Source organism: Marmota marmota, unplaced genomic scaffold (genome assembly GCF_001458135.2).
Source record: "Marmota marmota marmota unplaced genomic scaffold, marMar, whole genome shotgun sequence".
Taxonomy (NCBI): Eukaryota; Metazoa; Chordata; class Mammalia; order Rodentia; family Sciuridae; genus Marmota; species Marmota marmota.
Genome location: NW_026000020.1, coordinates 6,392,297 through 6,416,888, shown reverse-complemented (window position 1 = coordinate 6,416,888; position 24,592 = coordinate 6,392,297). Strand labels below are relative to the sequence as shown.

At 54.8% G+C, this 24,592-nt stretch overlaps 2 protein-coding genes across 12 annotated transcripts in view; both read right to left on the bottom strand.

Annotated features, from left to right (window-relative positions):
- The window catches only part of Sema4c (semaphorin 4C), a 9,525-nt gene extending 9,009 nt beyond the window's left edge, over window positions 1–516 (bottom strand). The window contains exon 1 of the mRNA XM_015499710.2: window positions 71–516. The gene's annotated coding sequence lies outside the window, so the exon portion shown is untranslated. The remainder of the gene's footprint in view (window positions 1–70) is intronic.
- Window positions 517–4,734: 4,218 nt separating this feature from the next.
- The window catches only part of Fam178b (family with sequence similarity 178 member B), an 81,651-nt gene continuing 61,793 nt past the window's right edge, over window positions 4,735–24,592 (bottom strand). For 8 of the 11 annotated variants that reach the window (XM_048810314.1, XM_048810313.1, XM_048810319.1 and 5 more), the window contains 4 exons: window positions 22,372–22,497; window positions 7,157–7,234; window positions 6,734–6,886; window positions 4,735–5,119 (listed from right to left, as the gene is read on the bottom strand). In XM_048810314.1, the coding sequence (XP_048666271.1) occupies window positions 5,087–5,119; window positions 6,734–6,886; window positions 7,157–7,234; window positions 22,372–22,497 (390 nt within the window). In that variant the 3' untranslated portion in view covers window positions 4,735–5,086. Of the gene's footprint in view, window positions 5,120–6,733; window positions 6,887–7,156; window positions 7,235–22,371; window positions 22,498–23,636; window positions 24,101–24,592 lie in introns of those variants that run through there. The other 3 variants (XM_048810323.1, XM_048810316.1, XM_048810315.1) reach the window with 3 other exon arrangements.

Below are 24,592 nucleotides of genomic sequence, written 5' to 3'. Positions count from 1 at the left end.
GATCTGCGCCACGGCGCCTGGAGGTGGCGGGGAGGGACTCCAGGCGTTGCCACTGGAGAATCGGACTCACCTGGCCTTTCCGAAGTGTCCCCCGAAGACCTGCGGCGGGTTAGGCTCGGGAATGGGGCTGAGGTGCTCCTCACTCTCCAGTTACCAACTCAGGAGAGCCACATCAGGGCGCGAATTCCAGGAACGCGCGCCGGAGGAAACCCAGGGCTTCTCTTGGGGGAGGACCAGAGCGGTCTGGTTTTTGGCCCCCAATTCTTCCTAGTTTCTGGTCCCAACGCCCACCGGCCCCTGCCCTCGAACTGGAATGATCCTCACAGATCCAAGTCTCGGGCAGTCCGTCCCTTGTTTCTTAGTCTCCTGGCAGAGCCTACCCCCCAGGAAATGACTCCTTCTGGTGCCACTGGAAGGCAGATTAACAAGTGGCACGAGCCCTGATGTTCAGATGAAAGGGGCTGAGGAGCCACGCTGAGCAGCACCACCACCTTCAGAACCGCCAGCCTCCGCCCACAGCCGGCCCACAGCCGCTCACTCCTCCAAGTAACTTGTAGCTCGGGCCTCCTGGGCGGTGCTGCCTGGCAAGTCCTCCTTCCTGCCAGCTGGTCCTCGGAGTTGGGCAGGTGGACAGAGGAACCTCTGGGAGGCCACCCCCTGACTACAGCCAAAGGGCAAGAGTGGAGGGACTGCAGGCCCTGAGGTTTCCACCATAACTCTGAGCCAGGGGGAGTCCTGGAGGGAAGAAACACTGTTAGGCTGTCTGATCTAGAGTGTAAATCGGTGCGACAGAAGCTTTTGTTCTGGGTTAAAACTTGGCATTTGAAAAGTGGAGACCAGAAAAGCAGTGGAGATAATTCAGAAAAGCCGCCCAGTTTGGTTTCAGTAACAATTGGGTCTTTGCTGGTATACAAAAAGGCCCCATCCTCTCTCTCTGGCCAAACCACATTTCCCAGCTCCTTTCCACTAGGAAAATAGCTGTGGCCTTGGAGATGCTGGAGATTGGTGGCAAGCCAGATTACAGTTACCTTGGGGTGGGCAGGGCAGGTGCCCTGCTGCAGCTGCCAGGGAGGGAAAAGATGCACTACCTCCTCTGATTATGGATTTTATTTTTTTAGTACTAGAAATCAAACCCAGGGCCTCAAGCACACTAGCCAAGTCAAATGCTCTACCATGAGCTACATCCCCAGCCCTCTAGTCTTGATTAGACCCTGGTCCCATTTAAGTGGGGATTAACTGATATGCAGATGTTCTCTCCCATTCTTTTTATGCTTTAGATGGTCCAATTTGCCTTCATATACATTTCCCCACTCTACCCTCATGACCACCCTGTAAAAACTGGTAATGGCTGAGCATGACAGTGTACACTTGTAATCCCAGCAATTCAGGAGGCTGAGGCAGGAGGATCCCAAGTTCAAGACCAGCCTCAGCAACTTAAGGAGGCCCTGTCTCAAAAAACAACAACAACAAATAAAAACAAATAAACCAAAAATACCTGCAGATGCAGTGCTCAGTACTAGAGCACCTGGGTTCAATTGGGGGGGGGGCGGTGGGGGTGTTAAATTAAATCAGATCTTGGTATTCCCATTTCTGTCTTCCAACAAGTCAGCATGTGCCCTGACAATGTCCACTTCCTGCTTTTCCTTGCATTTAAGCCTCACCACCAGCCTCTAGGTGCAAGGGTTACCAGTCAGAGACCTGAGCTCCCTGGCTCTACCTCCAAGGTGGCCCCAGTGGAAAGTTTCAAAAGGTGGTTTGGTTTCACTGGCAGGGACAGTCTCCTTCTGTACCTCAATGGCAGGCATCAGGGTCCCCTATGCCAGGGATGTGGGCAGAAAGAAGCCTCCAGTAACAGACCCATGAGCCCCTCCTTCACAAAGACTCCTCAAAAACAAGGCTCCAGAAGGGCCAGGGGCACAGGCCTATAATCCTGATGAGAGGGGAGGATGGAAAGTTCAAGGCCAGCCTGGGCAATTTGGAGAGACCCTGTATCAAAATAAAATACAAAGGGCTGGGGATGTAGTTCAGTGGTAGAGCATTTGCCTAGCATATGCAAGGCCCCGAGTTTGATCTCCAGGAGGTATAAATAAGTAAAATATAAATACCAGGCTCCAGTCCCCCCCTTCCACCTCCCTGCATTTCCTGCTGTATTCTGTTCATTCCCGGCAATGACCTTTTCTGTAGGTGGGTGGGCAGAGGATAAAGTTTCTTTGTATGACTATTTATTCATGATTCATGCCTTTGAATAAAAGAACAACTGGTAGAAAACTAAGGATACTTGGGTCTTTCATTAAGAAAAAGTACTGCCAGGAGTGGTGGTTACATTCCTGTAATTCCAGCTACTTGGGAGGCTGAGGCAGGAGGATTGCAAGTTCCAGGCTAGCCTGGACATTTCAGCAAGACCTGGACTCAAAGTAAATAAAAATTAAAGGCAGCTGGGTGTGTAGTTCAGTGGTGAGCACTCCCTGAAAATAAAAATTACTAAAATGGGGGTGGGGTCAGTCATCTGTCACATACCTGTCTAGTCTCCCTCGGACTGGCCTGGTGTCTGCTATGGAAGGCATACACCCTTCAGGTCCTAAGCCCTGACAGACCCTCCTCCTACTTGCCCCCATTTGCTCTTGTGGAAATACAAAGGGAAATACAAAGATGTGCTAAATGTCAGCTGAGGCTCTCCAAAGATCTCTGGCAGCTCTGGCCAGTCTCTAGAGATGGCCCAGGAGTCTCACCTGAAAAGCAAATTCCCTTCCCCCATCCCCCACCACTGGTCGTGAACCCTGGTGCCCTTGACTTGAGCTACTCACTTGCTACTCCCCTGAGGCATCTCTCCAGGAGGAAGGACGAGGGTCAACCCACAGATGGGAAGTGAAAAAGCTTGGGTCAGCCACCCTTCAGGGACCCTGGGAGTGGAGACATGGAAAAGAGACTTCCTCCCTCTACTTCCTCTAAAAGGAGGGTTATCAAAGCCATCCACCTGGGAAGCCTTTCCCTTTCCAGCCCCTCCCTGCCACCATCACCGAAAGGAAGCAGGAAAACATCCGTCATCACTGCTTTTCCAGTGGCTTCTACCAGGATATCCCCCGCCTTTTCCCAGGGGCTTCAAAGACCTGAAGGGCAAGTGGTAAAATTGCCAGCATCATTATAGAATTCGTGGCCTTCAGGAGGCTAGGATCTCTAACTGATCCCAGCACATTTGGGGACATCTACTCAGCTTCCAGCCAGTCCCAGCAAGGGCCCATTACAGGGCCCAGGGGATAGCATCCGGCCTTGGGTGACCTCCAGTGCACACCTCTCCTCAGGTTACAGCCAGGTATCTGGAGGGACTGAGTTGTCACCAACACCTCCTTTCCCCTTGATATCTATTTCCCTCTTGGTGATGAGTAGGTTTAGGGAGCAGGGAGCCAGGGCTGGGGAGAAGGGCTCCATCTATCTAAGCTGACGGACAGACCCTCCCTTTCCCCAAGCCAGGTAGGGGTAGCTTCAAGAACTGGAAACTCCCATTTCAGCCACTCGGGACTCCCTACCTGTCTCTGCTATTGGCAGTAAGAACAAAGAAGGGAAATTTCAAAGGTGATTTCCAGGTTTCCAGAGCACGCCAAGTAACTGAAGATCCACTGTCAGGATGTGCAGTGTCAGCAGTAGAGGCAGTCTGGAGGGAGGCCCTGCCCTCTTACCCAAAGACCTGGGCTGGCTGCTGCTGGGTAGCCCCTGGGCTGCCAGGGCCCATGCAGCATCTGTTGCAGCCAGAGAGAAACCAGAACTCATGCGGCCCAGGCATCCAAGTCACCCTGGCTCTGGAAGGGTTTCTTCCACCTCACTTGGCAAACACTTTGAAGCAGAAAAGATGTCCTGTGTGGCACCTGGCACTGTACTACGTCTGTGCCCTCTGAATAATAGATCCCCCAGCTCCGGGCACTCTGGGGACCCCAAGAGGGAAGCAGCTATGTCTGAAACAGGCCCAGGAAGGGATGTGTCCCACTTTGGGTCTGCACACGGAGCCACTGAAGTTCCTCTATTTATTTACTTTGGTGGTGGTGGTGGGGGGGTCCTGTCTTTTGAGTTGAGTGGTCACAGAGGTAATTCTCTGCTACCTCCTGACTACCTCTTGTATCTTCTGCAAAATCTCATCCCAACCCAGGAATCAGGAGGGCCAGCCATGGATTGCCAGTATTAGGGAGTGGACAGACAAGAGAAAATGGATACTCAGGGATCTGCGGGGGCAGAGAGGGCCCACTCAACTCTCAAGGGGTGAAGGTCAAAGATATCCAGTACCCCACTAAGGATCAGAACCCATGAAACTTATCTGGGGCAAGGCAAGGGAAAGCAAGAGCAGGATCTGGAACTGTCTTTTGGACCCGCCCCCACTCCTAAGTCTGGGAAGTTGATTTCAGAGCTAAACAATAAATTGAATTAAGCATAATTACAGCCCTGATACACCATCTCCCTCTATGTAGCCTCCCTGGCGGGGGCGGGAAGTAGTCCCAGACTGGATCCAAACAAATGTTCCTCATCCCAGCTCCCAGTTTCCATGGCTCTTGGGCTGTAGGGGTAACTGCTGCCCCCTGCACGTCTGCAGAAAGCCCTCAGGTGCAGGACTAAGGCCTGCACCCCCCCTTCCTGTCACATGACTGCTGGAGGTGAGAATTTGTAGCAGGGAAGCCACAGGCATCCGGAGGCTGGACATTGGGCATGTGCCCTTGGGATCAGATGGAAAGGAGCTTCCTAAGCCACTGATGCTGAAATAAACTTTAATGTCACAAAGGAACCTCACATTAGAGGCAAGGAGAGAGGGTGGAGAGAGGGGAAGACTCCTAGGAGGGCCCAGGAGGCCCCAGGAAATCAGAGCCATGAGGCAAAGGCCTTGGGGAGGAATTGCTGCTGGGAAGGGCTGGGAGCAGAAGGGTGGGCTGGGCAGGGAGTGGCCGAGCCTGGCGGGCAGCTGACCGTGGTGGAGAGGGCTCCTGCTTCATCAGGCCTCTCACTCTGGGACCTCCTTTGGCCTCCATTCTTTGCCTCCTGCAGTTCCTGGAGTCCTGTTCACTTCCTGCTGGAGTCAAGAGCTCTGGGCTGCCCTGCCCTTGCTCCTTTAGATGTCTTTCCAGGGGCTAAAGTACTGGGCCTGTGGCAAGGAGAAAAACAGGCTGCAGTAACCTGGCCCAGGTGCTGCCCTCTCCTGAGACTCTCTGGATAAACAGCAAACACTCAATGTCTGCTCCAGGCCTCCTCTGAGCCATGCAATGCCCTCAAGGCTCACGGTCCAGACAAGGACACAGCAGTCAACAGGCTACCTGACCACAATGTCACAAATGAAAGCACTGCTCGGGTCTTCTCTCCCTCCGAACGGCTGCAGGCCCAGGAGTGTGAACAGAGGTGGTCCTGCACCCTGGCTCTGCCAGGCCACCGCTCGCTCTTCCTTCCTTTCTGGACAAACACACTGCTTCCCACCAGAGACTAGTGTGGTCCAGTTCCTGGGGGACCCAGGGTGAGGTCTGCTCTCTAGCTTTCTCAGGGACTTGTGAAATCTGAGACACAAGCTACAGCCTGTGGCCAGCGTGTCAGTCCCAAGTCAGAGGTTATGGGGAAGCACAAGAGACAGAGGCGAGCTGGGTGTCAGGGAGCCCTGAGAGGAAGGTGTGGACAGGGATCTTTGGCCCAGCAGTCTCCAGCAAGGCCTGGGGACTCCTGGACAGCAGAGCCTCAAGCCAGCCTAGCAGGGTGCTGCTTGTTGGAGAAATGGAGGTCAGAGGGGAGGGTGCCAAGCAGAGGTTGCACAGGCTCCTGTATCAGGCTAAGCTGCCTCTGATATTTGCAGAACTGCCTACGTGACTGGATGAGCTCTCTCACCTGTCAGCGCCTCTGGTCAGTTTGCTCATCTGTAAAATGGGCTATCAACAACACCTGCCTCATGAGGGTTAGGTACATGCATGCAAAAACAGGTCCTCAGGGGCTGGGGATATAGCTCAGTTGGTAGAGTGTGTGCCTCATATGCACAAGGCCCTGGATTCAGTCCCCAGCACCACACAACCACAACAAACAGGTCTTTAGGAAGTTTTAACTATGAACATTATTATCTAGAGGGTCTGTGACAATCTGGGGATTAAAGTTTACTGCTATTGAAAACAGAAGGGATCAGGTTAGCCCAGGATCACTCTTGTTTATAGAGTGGGAGGCCAGCCCCAGGTCTTCAGGGAAAGTGGACAGGGCGATGAGAGGTGGTACCGCTGGTACCCCTTCAGGCACTACTCATGACAAACTGGTGCTGTCTCCCCAGGGCTGAGTTACTCTTCACTTTTTTTTTTTTTAAGAGATGCTTCAGATTGAACCTTGGGGTACTCTACCATTGAACTACATCCCTAGCCACCTACCCCCCCCCCGACTATTTTTTATTTTTGGTATTTTGAGACAGGGTCTCACTGAATTCCTGAGGCTGGCCTCTACCCGCCATCCTTCTGGGGGTTGAATCCAGGGCCTTGAGCACACTAAAGGAATGTTTCAGCAATGACACACACACACACACACACACACACACACACACAGGCACTGGATTCTTGATAAGAATGATGAGGGTCCCTCAGGGCATCTCCGCCCTCCCCCACCAACTGCCCTCTCCACCCTTGTCCTAGCCAGGAACTCAGCAGCTGCTGTGGAGTGGACATGTGGCTAGTTAGCTCTGGCCAGCCCAGTCTGACCACTTCCCTCCCATCCTAGGTCTGGGGGCTGGAGCGGGCACCACCTGGGGCTGACAGTGGGCCAGTAGCTCCTGCCAACGGATGTAGGTCTGGGTGGCCAGGTCCTTGAGCTTGGTCCGGTGCATGGCCTGGGGGCTCTCCCGGATATGGGTGCTGATGTGGCGGTCCAACTGCATGCAGAGCAGCTGCAGCTCACCCTGTGGAGGCGGATACATGGGGGAGGGGCAGGAGGGAGGGCCAGCCAGAGGGAGGGATGGAAGCCTCTGAGAGCCTGCAGGCAAGTGGGGCAGGAAAGGCACAGGGCAAGGGTCAGGACCACTTGAGAATGGGTCATGGGACCTGGTGGGAGGAAGAGGCCCTGGCACCCCACCCTGGCTGGGCCTCTCTCTGCAGCTCCTGGCAGAGGACTGGACTGCACCCCAGCTAACCCCCCAGCTAACCCTGTCCCATCCTCTTAGGATACTTACCCACTGGTCTGAAGTAATATCCTGGCTGCTGACCACCACTCCAGCCAGTGTCAGGAGGCTGTGGCACATGTAGCAGACCTGGAGAGAGCGCAGAGAGGGGATGCTCTAATGTGGCCCCTGCCTCTGCGGGTTCCTGGCCCTCAAGACCAGTGGGCCAAGGGTGGAATCTCCCCACTACAGGGGTCCAGCAACAATCTCCAAGAGGACGGATGGCCTGTGTGAACTGGCTTGGGGCCACACCCACTCAGACCTCTGACCGCCAGCAGGCTCTACCAGCATCCCCCCTAGATGAACTGTCCCCTCTTCCTTCAGACAAAGAAGGAATCCAGGACGGGGAGGTACCTCAATAGGGAGTTTGAGACCCCAGGTTCATCCCCAGCACTGCAAAAACAAAACAAAGAGAACAAACAAAAAAGGAATCCCTTCCATCCAGAAACCACCCAAGCCTGTCCTGGGCCTCTAGCAGAGAGGCCAGAGGCACCTCTTCACTTTCATGTCTGCCCGTCAGCTGAAGCACACACACCTGTGGACAGGGTGACCCAAAGTGCCACTAACCCTAAGCAGCTTTGTGCACACAGTGAAGGGGCGCCCTTTGCAGGATGATGCACCTGCACACAGTTCCTGACCAGCACAAACCCGGATGAGGAGCGGGAGCAGGCAGAGGCAGTTTGAGTGGAGCATGTGCACACTTTCCCCACCAGCTCCACCCTTGTTCCTGCTGCTGAACCCTTCAAACTGACCAGAGGACGGTTCGACCCCAAGGCAGTCTGACCCCAGGGCACCTTGGACTCTCTTGGCACCATCCTCTACAAAATGTCTTCCAGGGAGCATCCCAAAAACAAATCAGGCCCCAGGTGAGAGGCAACCTGCTCCTGGCATTCTGAGCTCTTGTCTGTGGGTATGTGCCACCCCCACCCAGAGCTTCCTGCTGCCTTGTCCCCTTCTGCTTCTTACCTCTAAGATAAGCAGGGTGGTTAGAAACCTGTCACCATGCCTGTGGCAGATAAACAGCCCCAGGACAAGCTGGGATGGGAGAGGAGAGTCGGGGGTGGCCGGCAGGGCTCCATCCTGGTGACAGTCTGGGCCCTGGATCCCCTGCCCTCATCAGCCTGCCCAGGTGGTGCCCGAGAAATGGCAGCAGCCTCCTCACACTGACCTAGGAACGTCCCCATAACAGAAGCCAGGAACATAACTGAGGGCACCAACTTGGCACTATGAACAGACTTCCTGAAACTGAATACATGGTACAAAATCCTGAGGACAGAGGCCACTGCAGGGCTCACACAGCAAACCTGCCCAAGACCCAGCTTGGTCAGCTTGGTGGCTAAGGCTACCGGGAACCTGACTCAAGCTGACTAGCCCTGGGGGCCCTACACCTGGCTGGCCCAGAGACACAGCAGGAAGCCACTGCCCCAGTGGGTGGTACCAAAGCTCCTCAACTCTGCTCCCACCTGCCAAACCCTGACCTTCCTGTGTGCTAGGTGCCCTAGTGCCCAGGCCAGCTGATCACCGGCGAGGTGCCCTTTCGGTGCGCTGGGCCCTGAGGCTCCCTGGGTCCCCTGTATTCCAGCCTGGCCTTGAGAGAGAGGGTTCACTCCATCTAGCCTTTGCAATCCTGGCAAACAGCTAACGGCTCAGACCTGTGCATCTGAATTGTCCCTTGACTAAGGCACAGCCTCATCCACTTGGCAAGGAGGAAACTGCTCCAGAAAGGTAATCATTTAGTCAACCACCACCAAATCTCAGCTTTCCCGTGGACCAGGACAAAGTCCTTCCAGGGTTTTTTTTTTTTTTTTTTTTGTGGGGGGGTGGGGGAGATACCCTGGGGGTGCAGCTCAGGGGCTTCAGGGAGGAAGTGACTAAGCTCAAGTGGGCCTCCATGTAACAGTAGGATTTGAGGCAAAGATGGCCCTGTGGGGGTGGAGGTGGGCAGATGACAATACCAGACAGATCCTGAGGGCTGATACAAGACACCGAGGGGCCAGGGCTGAGGGCGGGCCTGGGGTCAAGGCCTTGGAAGGTGGCTGTGCAGGTGGGATGGAAGGGGGACCCAGGGCCCTCTCTGGAGCAGGAATGGCAGGATGAGGGCTTTCATCTGCCTTTTTCCTTTGTCCTTTCTTTTCTCTTCGGGGATGTTGTGTGGGCGAGCACTCCACTGAGCTCCACCCCCAGTTCGCGTCTTCCCTTAAGAGTATTTCTCTACCATGTGTGTGCTTTACTCATGGAGTCAAAATATAATACAAACTGGTTGTTTTTCTAAAAATTACAAGACACTGCCCATGATAATGTGACTGAAACTCACTGGTCTTGGGGTGGGTGTGGGTAAGGGAGAGACACATGACCTTGAAAAGAAGCTGAGGCCTTTCCCTTTTTTGTTGTTGAAACCCAGGATTGAACCCACAGATGTTTAACCACTAAGGCACATCCCCAGATCCTTATCATTTTTTATTTAGAGGCAGGGTCTCACTGAGTTGCTGAGGACATTGCTAAATTGCAGAGGTTGGCCTTGAAATTTTGATCCTCCTATCTCAGTCTCCCAAGTCACTGGAATTACAGGTGTGTACCACTATGCCCGGCTAAGGCCTTTCAAGAGAGCAAAACACTTGGCATTGAGCAAGCTACTGGTGAGGTGGCAGGGAATGACAAAACATTATTGCCCATGGAGCCGTTGGCTAGGGGGATGGCTGTGGGGAAGGGTGTGAAGGCCAAGGAAAAGTACTGAGCAGAGAAGGGGAAAAAGGGGTCTGGAGATCCCATGTCCCTCAGACCTTTCACTTGTAAACACCTTTCACTATCCACAGTGCTGGAAGGCCTGCCCCTGAGTCAGGGGTGGCGGTTTTGCATTAAAAGAGGCAGGGCTGCAGAACTTCTCTGCCTGGGAGCAGGCTTGGGAGGGAGGGCGGGCCTCAGGATCTGAGGAACCCCCTGGAGGAACTCGAGGGGAGGGAAATCTGTCAGCCTGTTAACCCTGTGCAGAGGGAATTTACTGGGAGGAAAAAAGCCAGCGCACGCTGCTCAGAGTTTCACAACTTTGTTTTTATACTGATTCCCATAATCGAATCTGCAGGGAAAGTCCCAGAAAAATGATTCTGCTTTTTTTTTTTTTTTTGGGGGGGGGAATGGGGATTGGGGAGCAAGTCCTAGAGAAAAGCCATATCAAACCACATTTTATAAGGTTTCTTCCCCAAGGTGGGGTACCCTGCCTCAGCTTGGAGGCTGGGGCCGGAGCTCCAGGTGCACCTGGAGTTGGGCCTAAGCCAGGGGAGGCTGCAGTCAGACTCAGTCCCTATTTATTAAAGGGGAAAGTTCCATTGAGGCCAGAAATCATGGCCAAAGCTGAGATCCTCAGGAGTGTTTTGGAAAAAAGGCCTTGGGCTTGAGGTAGAGCACTTACCTAGCACGGATGAAGCCCTAGGTCCATCCCCAGCATTGCAACAAAAAACACAACAATGGGCATGGTGGTTCTGAACATCTGTAATCCCAGCTACTCTGGAGGCTGAGACAGGAAATCTCAAGTTCAAGAACAGCCTGGACAATTTAGGGAGACCCTGTCACAAAATTGAAAGAGGGTGCGGCTGGGGCTGGGGCTCAGCAGTTAACGCACTTGCCTGGCATGTGTGAGGCACTAGGTTTGATTCTCAGCACCGCATATAAATAAATAAATGTCTATCAACAACTAAAAAAAAAAATTAAAAGAGGGTGGGTGCTGGGGAGGTGGCTCAGTGGCAGAGTGCTTACCTAGCATGCCCAAGGCCCTGGGTTCCACCCCTAGCATTGTCCCTCTCTCAACCTTGAAAGGGGTCTGAGTCCATCCAGATAACCTCCCACTCCTGTGTGAAGGTCAGGGAGGCAAACTTTAGCAGGAACTAGGGGCACACAGCAGGCAGAATCTGAGTCTCCTTCTCAAATGCCATTGCTTGGGTGACTGAGGCAGGCCAGGAGCACAGGGCAGGCATGGTGGCCCTCCTGCCAGGGCAGGACAGAATAAGCAGCCAGATGCGAGCACAGAGCCAGGCTTCCTGCTTTGTCACAGTGTGACCAATTCCTGAACTTAGCAAGCCCGCACCTGTCTTGACTGGCACGACAGAGACACCAGGCTTTGTTTTTCTCTTCAAGAACAAGAGAGGGTGGCCAAGGCAGCCCGCCCCCTGCTTTGCCACGATCTCTAGCACTGGGAACACAGGGGTCCCTTCTATGGCTCTGTGAGAGAAGTCAGTGTGGCTTGGGGCAGCCCCCTGAGGGTGGCTAGGCCTGTCCATGCTCCAGGGCTTGTCTGGAGCTGGCCCTGACTGGCTCAGGAACCCAGCTCCTCCCACAGGGGCATGAGTACAGGCTGGGAAGCCCCAACGGGAAAATGGGACCCAGGAAACCTCAGCCAACGCCGTGGGGAGAGACAGAGTCTGGAGAAGCCAGGAACAGGACTAATGGACGTGCCTAGACCCAGTGATGACTGGACGAGGTGGACCGTCCTGCCCATGAGGCCAGGCTTCCTTCCTGGGCTTCTCCCTGGAGCCTGGGGGGGTTCCTCTCAGAGGTTTAGTGCACAGGCCTCATTCGGCCTCTCCTGCCTCCAAGCAGGCCCTGCCCTCCCCCTGGGGAAGGAGGCCCAATGAGTGATGGCGCACAGCCACCAGGCTCGTCACCCAGCAGGGGAAGGGTGACGTCTCTGTTCTGCTCCAGCTGGTCTGAGAGTCTCCCAGGTCAAGCGGGGTTCTTCTCTTGCACTTTTGTCTTAATACATGAGGGAAACAGGGTGGACATTTCCCAGGAACTTCATCTTGCAGGAAAGTCCCCTCTAGCTGACGCCAAGGGAGCAGGCTGTGGCCCGTTACTTGCACAGAGCAGGGTGGGTGGGTGGGTGGTGCTCCCAGGAGGACTCCTGCTCTAGCCCCGGCAGCATGGTTTCTCCCACCTCAGTTCAAGACCGAGTCTTACCCTGGGCAGGTCTTCAAACCCAGCCTGTTCCCTAGAGGGTGCCAGGACAGGAGGCCTCTGGGAGCAGGTTCCACCAGGCATTGGTGTAGCTGCTGAGGACAGGGGGGAGCCCTAAAGCTGACCCAGGAACACCTGCAGGGAAGATGTGGTAATGCACAGGCTGTGACTCTCCCCGCTATGTTGCGAGGGCCTGGGGTCCACCCTGCAGGTACCCCTGTTCTTACTAATGAGAGTTGGCCCTGGCTCCACCACAGGCTCTGGGTGGTGGCCACCCCAGGGGGATGTGCATCCAGCCGAAGGCCTGGAGATCCAGCCCAGCCTGACCTGCCACCAGCAGATTTCTGCCCTGGGTGCCACTGCAACCATGGCTGGGTGTGGGGGCCTCTGAGGGATTGGATGTGAGCCTGTGTGCTGAAGATCAGCTCTAGAACCAACTACTCCTCTGTGAGCCATTTAGACCTAAGGAGAGACCAGGCCATGATTCCATCTCCTTTTTTATTAAATCGAAGCCTACAGCATCGATTCACACCCTGACTCAAGGGAACACGCAAAGAGGGCCTGGTGACCCCTATTTCTCAGCAGATGTGGAAGCTGAGGCTTGGAGAGGTCCCCAACATGAACCACCCTAACTCTGTTTAGTAAGACACAGCTGAGCAGACTCCCCCAGCTGTGTGTGTGTGTGTGTGTGTGTGTGTGTGTGAGAGAGAGAGAGAGAGAGAGAGAGAGAGAGAGAGAGAGAGAGAAAGATCTAAAGGGTACTGACTCTGTGGACATTACCCTCAAGAGACAGCAAGGCTCTTCACTCTGCAGCAAAGGTCCAAGGGCCTCACAGAGGCAGGACAGAGAGGCCAAGGCTGCTGCTGGGCAGATGGGGCTGTCCTTTCCAGCCTGAGCCCCAAGGGCATGGTCTAGGTACTCTACCTTGGCTTAGGCCAACAACAACAATCATTATTAGTGGTGAGCAATCCTGAGGCAGGGCTACTTGCAGGCCCCAGGCCAAGAGCCTCAGCCAGAGGAGAGAGCTAGGTCTTATCTGGCTGGCCTGGACACAAGATCAAAGGACACACATTTTTCTGGGCATACCACCTGAACTGGTCCTAGCATGTGGCACCTGCCACGTTGATTGCTAGGACACCATTTCTTCCCTGTCCCTGCGAGCAAACAGTATGACCCTTGTCTAGGTAGCTCCCTCTAAGATTATACTCTCTGACCGTGGCCTCTGTAGGCACTGAAAGGAGTATAGGGCTGCACCCAAAGTTCTGTTCCCAAAGGAAGGCTGACTTTGGAAGTGACTCTGCTCAGGACTGGGTCATCAGTCATAAATCCTAGCAAGAAGGAAATGACAAGGACACATGACCAACAAATAGGAAATGAGACATGTGACATAATACTTCTTCCTACCCAGGATCACTGAAGACAGGGTTGAGAGGCCAAAGAACAGGCGTCACAGGCAGGGGCTGCCCCATTCACCATAGGGCTTGCCAGGCAGGACACCCAGTTCTGCACATCAAAGTGACCGGGTGCAGGGGGGTGCGGAGCCCTGGGCACAGACTAGGGACAAGGCCACTTTAGGGTGATGGGAGACAGGCGGGGAGCATCTGCACAGGAACAAGACTTCCGGCTCAGCTGCTGGGAGGAAAGTCGCTCTAGGACTCCAGCTGGGAGGAGTGGCAGAGGTCTCTTCCCAGGCTTTGGAGGACCTAGGAGACCAGCACACACCCACACCCTCCATTTCCTTAGAACAGGGGTGAGCGCCTCACCTATGTTTCCTGCTTCCCAGAGAGGAAGTGCAAAGGCCTACACTCCTCACAGTGGTACTCTCTTTCTCTCCTTCTCTTTGGTACCAGAGATTAAACCCAGGGGCACTTAACCACTGAGCCACCTCCCCAGCCCTGTTTAGTATTTTATTTAGAACAGGGTCTTGCTAAGTTGCTTAGGGCCCTGATAAATTGGGGAGGCTGGTCTTGAACTTGTGATCCTTCTGCCTCAGCCTCTGGAGTCCCTGGGATTATAGACATGTGCCACCACGCCAGGCTCTCTTTTTTAGTACTGGAAATTGAATTTAGACACTCATGAATGCTAGGCAAAAACACTCTACTACAGAGCTACATTCTCAGCCATTTTTATGTTTTAGTTTGAGACAAGGTTCTCCTTAAATTGCCCAGGCTGGTCTTGAACTTGCAATCCTCTTGCCTCAGCCTCCGGAACAGCAGGGATTATGAGGATGTGCCACCACTATGGCCTACGCAATCCTTTTTATTTATTGATTTATTTTTTGGTACTAGGGATTGAACCCAAGGGTGCTCAATCACTGAGCCACATCCCCACCCCTTTTTATTTTGAGACAGTGTCCCGCTGAGTTGCTTAGGACAGTTCTCTTTTAAGCTCTATCCTGACATGGAGATTGGACCCTGAGCAGCCCTGGCTCCTGCTCTTGGTACTGAGGGCAGGGTGGAACCAGGAGGCCATGGCACCGCAGGCTGGGTGGAGGGTGGGTGTAGACAGGGGCTGGGACAAAAGCAAGAAGGTAGAGGGCCTTTTACTCCTGTCTGTGCTTCAGGGAAGTCATCTAGACAGTGTGGCCCAGTCCACCTCTGGGGGTGGAGAACCTAGGGGCTGTAGGCAGATGCTCGAGAGGGCTCCTACATAGCCCACCCTTCCTCCCTGGCTTCCTGCTGGCAGTGGGGTGAGGGAGACCACAGGCAGGGCCTGGCAAGGGGCTCTTCCTGCTCCTCCAGCTGCAACTACAGACCCTGACCTCAGGCAATCTGGACAGGAAAGCCCAGCTCTGCCAGTGGCCTAGAGAGCAGCAGGAATCTCAGTGCGCATGTGAGTCTAAATGTGTGCACAAGCACATCAGCATGTGGGGGTGAGTGTGAGAATGAGCGTGTGGGGCCATGTGAGGGGGCAATGGAAACTGGGCCAGGCATCCACATGGTCGCCTTCATAGAGCAGTGGCTTTCGCCAAAGCCAATATCTGCTGGGCACACTGGTGCACGCTGCCTGTAATCCCAGTGGCTCAGGAGGCTGAGGCAATAGGGCTGTGAGTTCAAATCCAGCCTCAGCAACTTAGTAAGGCCCTAAGCAATTTAATGAGACCCTGTCTCAAAATAAAAAATAAAAAGGGTTAGGTATATGATTTAGTGGTTAAGTGTCCTTGGGTTCAATCCCTGGTACAACAAAAAGAAAACAATAACAACAACAACACAGTAATCCAAGCAGTTTGGGAGGCTGAGGCAGGAGGATCACAAGTTCAAAGACAGCCTCAGCAAAAGTGAGGCGCTAAGCAAATCAGTGAGACCCTGTCTCTAAATGAAATACAAAACAGGGCTGGGATGTGGCTCAGTGGCTGAGTGTCCCTGTGTTCAAACCCGGTTCCAAAAACAAAACAAAACAAGGAAACAAACCTAATCCCAGCGGGTCCTCTTTCTCACTCACTGAATTGGCTCCTGGAGTGTTAGCATGGCGAGAACCTGGGAAGCAGGGCCCTCCTTGAGCTTTCTGGGAAGATCAGAGTATAGGGCTCTTACCCATGACAGAAGAACAGGGGGATGATCATAAAAGTGCATCAACATGAAAAAAAAAAAAAAAGGAACAGGGGGTGCTGTGGAATCCAAGGTTTATGGGCATCTAGGATCCACCCCCTTCCTCTGTAAGAGCATCCAGCACTTGGGCCAGATTGTTCTCTGGTGGTGTCTTCAGTGCTGACGCCAGGGGAGCTCATGTGACCTGGACCAGCCAATCATATGCCAGCCTGGCCAAGCCAATGAGACTCGACTCTGGGACTTTGGTTGGGCCTCTAGGATAGGGGCTCTTTCTTTCCCCCTGGCTCATGTGGCTAAGGAAAGGAGGTCAGCCTGGAGTCTCACACCACCAGGAGGAGAGAGCCTGCCTGGGAATGCGCCAAGGGGTAGAGCCAAGAGGTGGAGAGAGCAAGGCCAAGGCTTCATGGCAGTGTGTCTAGCTAAGCCTGATGAGCTGATCTGCAGCTATGGGACTCATGCTCCTATCACTAAAGATGCTTGGCAGACAGAGTAGAAGACACAGAAGAGCTGAAAAGGCAGGGGGCACCTGAGAAAGCTCTGGCCTATCTGGTATGGGCGGGGCCTTCCCCACCCATTCCCAGTCTTCCGCAAGGCCTGAGCTGCCTGGTCACCCCACAGAAAGTCCTGCTCCTCCACCTGCTGAGCTGGTGCTGGCCTGGAAGGAAGAAGAGGCAGCTGGCGGGGCTGGGGGCATGGAGGCAGGCAGGGTCTCTCACATCACAGCACCTGCTCAGGCCAGGCTTTCAATGGGAGCCTGGGAAGGAGGTGGAGGTGACCTGACCTCACACACACCTCAGTTTGGGTGTGTGAAGCAACAAGTGTACAAGCCACAGCCTGAGTGGACAGGCTGGGATGGGCCACAGAGATCCAAGGACAGGAGAGGAGGCTGTGCACTGCAGGGAGGAGGACCAGAAGAAGCAAAGTCATAGGCACCGGAATGGAGGGTTTCTGGGAAAGAGTCCACTGCTTTGGTCAAAGTGGGGCGATATGATTGGCAGGGCTAAATCCACGTGGATGAGGTAGGACCAGCTGGAGGAGACTTGGATGGTAGGGTTTGGGGTATAATGTGACAGGTCAGAATGGGAGGAAGACCATCCATAGAGCCACCCAGGGGGGCTGAAAGGGCCAACAAACCTGGGTAGAGAGACCCTAAGGGGTTGCCTGGAGGACTGGCCCAGCTGGGGTGAGGCAGAGAGGATCTAGATGCTGCACAGCCTCCAGCTGCCCAGGCTTGAAGAAAAGAAGAAGCCCAGCCTGCCCTTCCAGCGCGGCCCTGTCACTTCAAGACCTCATGTGCTTGCAAAGAAATCAGAATTCCTGGGAGCCAAAGCTGGCCTGGGCCACCAGTCCCCAGACCTGCAGCCATCTCCTCTGCCCCAGGAGGGCCAGCTTTTCAGAGGCTGCCTCTTTGAGGTCTGATGCTCCTCATTCTGGAGGAATTAACCAACCACCAGCGGGGGAGGAACTCAGGAGTCCTGAATGTGTACTTTCTGTTCCTCAGCTCCTGCTTCCTCCCAGACCTCCTAGCCCTGCCTAACCTAGGTTCCCAACCCTGCGGGTGAGGGGCAGGAGGGAAGGACAGGTGTTTGCCTGTGACAAAGCAGAGAGCACAGATGGGGGTTGGGGGGTTAGGGGTTGGTGGTGGCAGAGGCTCCGGGCCCCACTTGTGTGTTTGAGGCTGACACAGGACCAGAAGTCTGTGCTCAAGGCAAGCCTGAGGGAACACACATTCCCTTGTTGGGGTTGAGAGTGCAGAGAGAGGGCAGAGGCTAGCCGAGAGCTGCCACAGGGCAGCACACCACCCTGCCCTACCTCTGCAGGGAGCTGAGCCTCTCCCCACCACCACCTCCCACTAAGGCGGCTCCTGGCACAGGGACAGACAGCTGCAGTCTGCAGTCGCAGCAGCCTGAGCAAAAGCAGCAAAACTTGTTCGCCAGCTCCCTTGACACACGCTGCACACCACAGGATTCACGAAGATGCACAGGACGCACTCACAAATGCACAGCGGCCCACGCCCTGCGCAGAGGCTGGGCAGAGCCACAGGTGTGCAAGGGAGTCTGTGCAGGTAGGGGGGCTTACCCCAGCCAGCATCACCACCTCAGAGGCTGCCTGATGCTGTTACCCCCAACATCACCTCTTGACTATCTCCACAAACAAGCCCTCTCCAGGCCCCAGGAGACAGAGCCGGGGACCCTCCAGGCACGCACCTGGAGGAAGCGGCTGGCAGATGCTGAGGGAGCCCCAGGCTGTCATCCTCTGAGGACTTCATCAGGCAGGGAAGAGACACTTATGGAGACTGGAGCCAGGTTTAGATCCCACCTTTTATTTTCCTTTACTTTTCAGGTACCAGGGCTTCCCACAAGCTAGGCAAGCACTCGACCACTGAGCTGCACCCTCAGCCCTTTAAAAAGTCTGTCTCACTAAATTGCCCAAGCTGGGCTTGAACTTGCGATCTTCCCACTTCAGCCTCTGAGGAGCTGGGATTTCGGATGCCCAGCACTAGCCTGGGGCCTCACGCCTGCCAGGCTCCCCACCCCCTACTTCCCTCCTCCCTTAATTTTCTTCCCATACAACAGGAGACAGTGACTTCCTCCCAGGCCTCAAATTTAACCAACTGGGGAAAAACTTCCATCCCACCATCAAGATCCTGGTTCCTTTTACCTCCCAAATCTCTATGGGGGAAAAAAAAAAAAAAAACAGAACCAAAAACTCCCATCAAATATAGCATCTGGCTGGAGAGTGGCTCAGAAGTAAAGAACGTGCTTACCACGCACAAGGCCCTGGGTTTGATTCCTAGCATCCCCCCCCAAAAAAAAAGTATGTATACACAATACACGTAAAATGTGTGCATGTTTATATATGCATGTGTGTATATGCATATATATGTGTGTATACACACACACATGCATGAAAATGTGTGCGCGCACATGTACACACACGCACGCACGCGCGTGCGCACTAGACATGGTGAAAAGCAAAAACCAAAAGGGAAGTTGGTAAACTGGAGCATGGTGTGTGATGGCAGGCTTAACAAGAGCAGAGAGCAACAATTTCAATAAACACACACCCATGACCCCGGGACTGGACAGAACACAAACAGACCAACTCTGGCCACATTCAGCTCACACCATCAGTTAAAAGCAAGCCAACCAGGAAACCCTGGTTCTGGGTTGGAAGGCTGAGCTGGGTGCCCTGAGGAGACAGTGGTGATGGAGTTGGGTTAGGCAATGTTTGTCTGCCTGGGGCTAACAGGCTAGTCTCTCAGAGGGCCCAGGAGGACACCTGTCTTTTGCAGAATTGAATTGTGGGCCAAAGGGAAACAGTGGGGGACCAGCCCCAGAGCACAACAGTCTCCACTCTGCAAAGGTCCTTTCTCTCCTGTTCTGCCAGTCAGGGCACTTAACTCTTGCCAGGCTGTGCCCGACTGCGAGCATCTTCTGCCCAGATGTTTATTCTCCTTTGAGTGAGCCCAGCTCCAACCAAGAAAGCATAGGGCCACTGACAACTGCCAGAGGGCTCCGGACTTCATTTTATTTATTTTTGGGATTGGTCTCACTATGTTGCCCAGGCTGGCCTTCAACTCAAGTGATCCCCCTGCCTCAGGCTCCCAAGCAGCTGGGATACAGGTGGGCACGTGTCAGGGCAGGCGGGCACACTTAAAAATGCCAGATGAAAGCATTCTAGTTAGCCTTTTCTTCTGTCCTCTTCCTCTTTTTTTTGGTTTTGGGAACTGAACCCAGGGGTGCTCTACCACTGAACTACATCCCCAGCACACCCTGCATCCCCAGCACACCCTGCCTTTAAAATTTTTTTTTTTTTACTTTTATTTTTATATTTTGGTACCAGGGATTGAACCCAGGGGCACTTAACTACCAAGCCACATTCCCAGCCCTTTTTATTTTTTTGCTTAGGGCCTTGCTAATTGCTGAAGCTGGTTTTGAATTTGTGATCCTCCTGCCTCAGCCTCCTGAGCTGCTGGGATTACAGGCCTGTGCCACCATGCCCTGCTAATCAATTCCTTAAGCAGGATATTCCATGGAAGCAATTTCTTCTCCTTTACAAGCTCTGTTGTGATTTGCTAAGTTACTTTGACCTAGCTAGGACAAAGAATTCAGGAACCCAGGCCGCCCACCTCCCCTTGCGCTCCCCTTCCTCCTGGCCCCCATGCAGAGGAGCAGCTGTAAGAGCCATTTTGTTCAAGTACTTGGTGTCTAGCTTTCTAATTACCAACATTGCCCTGCAGCTGGTTCTCTCATTACAAAGGTGTCACTTCTGAAGCCCAGAGCTCCATCAGGCCTTAGGGACCCAAAGACATTAAGAGACCTGAGCCTGCCACTGGTTGGAAGGTGTGCAGAGGGCGCTTTCCAGAATGCGGGCAGGAGAGCAGATGACTAGAACAGAGTGGAAGAAAGTCCAGGAAGGGAGAGACGATTGATAACACAATCCATTTGCTTGTCCATCCTTCCGTCTGACCATCTAGTGGCAAACTGGAATGCACTGTACAGAGATGTGGCTGTGCCCTGGTCCAACCAGACAGCTCATGCACACAGGGACAATGCTAGGTGAAGCCACATCGTGCCCTGGGCCTCCTCCCAGAAGGAGGGAAGAGGCCGGGCCAGTGCCTGAGAGAGAGGAGGTGGGAAGAGCTGGGCAGAAGTGTTTATTTGCAGGGCTGGGGGAGGGCTATGACCCGTAGAGCAGGGCAGGAAATCTCCCAGACAGAGTAGGAGCTGGGCTGGGGGGATGGGCGGGCAGCCCAGCATGGTAGCCCCAAGGGCCTGGAAAAGCAGCCACTTCCTGCACCAGAGGTCACCTCAGGATGACCCGACTCTGGCCTCAGTTTCCCCAGTGCACTCAAGGGGCCAGAAGACAAAGACTTTGAGCTCTGGGGATAAAAGGCTGAGCCCCCACCCAGACCACCACTCCCGTAAAACAGGGCGGATGACGCCAGCGGCTCTCTTTGGCTGGTGAGTAGCCCCATCTTTGCTTTGAAGATGAAACACACTGGGGCCTAATGAGGAGTCAGCCAGCTGGGGTGGGAGCCTGCCCAGTCATCGCCCCACCTCGCCCCTCCCAGTCAGAACAGCACTTAGGCAGGGGACACAGCTCGGCCCACTTCACACTCTTCTTCACCTGGAGCCCCACCTGTGTCGCCCTTGCCCTCCTCTCCCTCACCCTGAGAGCCTGCAGTGGTCCTGGGTTGCGTCCGGGGTCCTAAGTGCTGTAGTGACCTTGCCTGCCCCTTCTGCTGCCCCGCTCTCCAGCACACTCTGCTTCTGGGCTATTCTGCCAAGATGTGCAGCCCCTCTGAGCTTCTAGGCCAAACCAGCCATCCCCAATATGGCAGTCAACCAGGGGACGCAGGGACACTTCTCACAAGTTCCTCTACCTGCATGGCAGCACCCGTTAACACAGAGGATGCCTCAGCCGGCTCATCCCCTCCCCCCCCCACCCCCAGGCTATGGGACAGCTGTGCCACCAGGCAGATTCAGAAACAAGGGGAACCAAATGGAAAGCTGGGCCTGGCAGGGCCCTGCCTCTGTGGCATGAGGTTGTGGGGCTGACCCCCAAGAGCCAGGCCAGACCAGCTTCTTCTTTTCTCTCTCATCACTCCCCCCCAGCCTAGGCCTCCCAGGTTCTGGGGTCCTGCTCAGGCCACCCCAGAGACTGGTCCTGCCCCCTTTCTATAGGCCCCATAACCAGCCTCTGCAACCAGCTCCTGTGTCCTGGCAGTACTTGGCAGAGGAGAAGGGGCATGCTGGCGGTTCACACTCTCCAGGGAGGCTGCAGCCTCGTAAATGCACTCATATTAGGCACAACGGAAAGATCACCTTCCCTGCGTGTCCTGGAAGGGGAGTGCACTGGGACTCTCTTAATGGTTCATTTGTGTTCATTAAGTAATTAATTTGTTTATCTGATTTGCAGAGCAGTGCCCAAAGGCTGGACTCGTGGATCCTCAACATCCACCTCTGAGCAGGGTTTTGGAATTACTGCCTTGCTGAATTAGAAGATCCCTATCTCCATTCATCACCCCCAGTACCCAGGGACAGGGAGCTGGGCCTGCAGCGCTCCCTCAGAAGCCTACCCACCACTGTCTCTGCTCTGACATTCACCTCAGTCTCCTCGCCCTGCAACCTCCAGGCCCTGGGGTACCTTGTTGCCCTTGGCTTCCAAACCTAAAAGCCAAACTTTTAGGAAAGCTGGGTGATGTCTGGAAAGTTAATTGGGAAGAACTGTGGGGAGGTCAAGGACACAGCCTCGCAGCCTCGGTAACAATCACTGAAAATGAGCAGGGAGGCTGGCCCCAGCCCTGCCCTGCAAAAAGGAAAACGATGATGCCCCTCCCATAACGACACCCCCTCCTCCTCCTAAATGTGCTCCCATCGCCCACCCCACCCACCCCAGCATCTCCCCATCCCCCATTCCTGTCCTCTAAAGCTAACCCAGAGCCCTAGGGCTAAGGAAGCCAGGCTCCAGCGGGTGCAGCAGACACACAGCGGCCCTCTGGCCTGCACGCCTGCGCCCACGCCCTGTACCTATGTGTGCCGTGTGGGCAAGGGCTCTAATTACAGGCTTGGGAGCTGAGGAGCGCCTCCCCTCAACACAAGAGGAAGCCCGCTGGTCTCTGCTCTGGCGTAGCCTGGGGCTCTAGGAGGATGGGCAGCTGTAGACCCCACAGGTGGCGCAAAGCAGACAAGACAGCCCTGGCAGAAGCAGACAGTGCAGGGTGCTCACCTTATGGTCCAGTGCAGCACTGGCCTTTGGCTGTTGCTCCTGGCAGGGTGGCAAGGGCTCAGAGCCCAGGTACTGCCCCAGGGATGATGGCCTCATGAGGCTTAGGAGTTGACTGAGCAAGGACAGCTGGGGAAGACAAGGAGGCTGTCACATACTGAGGGTAGCAGCAGCCAAGCAACTGTGTGGGGACAACTCAGCTGGCAGCAGTGGGTTAGAGGACCCGAGACCACATCTCACAGATAAGCTGTGTGGCCTCTCAGACCCTGAGTGACTCTACCACACACACACACTCACACACACACACACAAACGTATCTTGCACAGGGCAAGCCCTTCCTTAATCAGATGAACTAGGAAGGCCCCCTGAGAAGGGCTTCACTCACTGCCCTGGAGAACCAAGAGCCGGAGCTCGGTCCTCTGCCACTGGGCAGAACCCTGCCCAGCTGAGCTGCTCCTTTTGTGCCAGCCCACTAGGCAGAGAGGGTGCTGTCCCTTTCTTTTCATTGAACTTGTCACTGTGGCATTTCCCACACACATGGAGAGAACATGAGCCCTGCCTGTCCCGTCACTGTGAGTGATGACCACCATCGTCATCATCTCCTCCACCTGGTTCATCATCTCCACCCCAGCACAGCCTCTTCCTTTTGGACATACGTTACATATGTTATTGACATAGAGTGTGTATGTGTCTTTTTTGGTGGTACTGGGGATTGAACCCAGGGGCGCTTAACCACTGAGTCACATGCTCAGTTCTTTATATTTCATTTTCAGACAGGGTCTCACTGAGTTGCTTAGGCCCTCATTAAGTTGCTGAGGCTGGCTTTGAATTCATGATCCTCCTGTGTCAGCCTCCCGAGTTGCTGGGATCACAGATGTGGGCCACCACAACTGGCCCCAGTCCTTTTTTGTGCGTGTGTAGTACTGGGGAGCATTCTACCTCTGAGCTACATTCCCAGCCCTTTTTATTTTTATTTTCAGACAGGGTCTTGCTAAGTTGCCTGGGCTGGTCTTGAACTTGTGATGTTCCTGCTTTCGCCTCTTGAGTAGCTGGGATTACAGGCATGCACCATCAAGCCCAGCTCCTCCCATTTTGTTCTTGAAGAAACTGCCCATCTCCTCTGAACAAACAGGCTCTGAACCCCTCAGGCAGAATGTGACCTGTCTAAATGCTCAGTCTGCAGCCAGCCCCTCCTTGGCCACGCCCACCTCAGGGTTCAGGGCCTCAGTAGGGCCCAACAAGGCCTGTCCAGATGCCCTGGAGCGCACCTGTGGTGTGGCTGGGCAAAGGCCGGCAGGCCCAGTGCCTGGCCTCTCTGGGGTGGGGCAGGGTGTCAGGTGCAGAAACACAGCCCGGGTGGTCTGCAGAGGCGCCTCTCCTCAGATCTAGCAGGTGCAGTGTGGCCATGGCTAGAGCTGAGCCCTGGCCCAGCTTCTTGCTTGGGCCTGGCCAGCGGGCACACCTGGCTCCGTCCTCTGACTCACTCCCTGACACCTGCTCAGCACCTGGCAGGCTGCGGTGCTGAGGGCTCACAGGAACAGCTGGGCTGGGGTCTAGGACTAGGGAGGGCCTTGGCTCCTGGAAGAGGGCCAGGGCTTCTCTGCCCTGTCTGAACCCCTTTGGAGGGGTGAGGAGGCGGCAGGAAAGAGGAGGAAGGTTCTGGTGAAGAGAGGCTCCCTCGGGGCTGCACCAACACCAGAGCCGCACTGCCTGGTTTGGGCTTCCTAGTTTGGGGACAGCTTCCAGGGCAGCCCTGCCCGCCCTGCCCGGAGCTCAGAGCTGTGCAGGCGCAGGGGGCGGGGCCCTGTGGCCCACGCCCCCAGCGCAGCCTTCTGGCTGGCTAGCCTCCCGCTTGGGGGGCGGGGCGGGGCAAGGATACCACGGTTGCGCGCTCACTGGCTCACTGCTGGATTTTCCTTGCACTCCATAAAAACAGCTTTGGGCTGGGGGCGCATCGAGCTGCCCCCTGTAGATCTGACCGCTCATTTCCTTCCGTTTCCCCTCACGCCGCACCAGCCAGCCTCTCCTGCTAACACACGTATCTGCAGGGTCCGAGCTGGTTGGGACCCCATGGGTCCCACTGGGGCTGGGGTGGACCAGTGCCCTCCCCACCCCCACCCCCCCCCCTGCTGGGAGCCATCTCAGCAAACACTCAGCCCATTAGGGCAGACACCTGGGGCAAGAAGCAAGGGCTCACCCAAGACAGGCCTCCACTGGCCTTGTC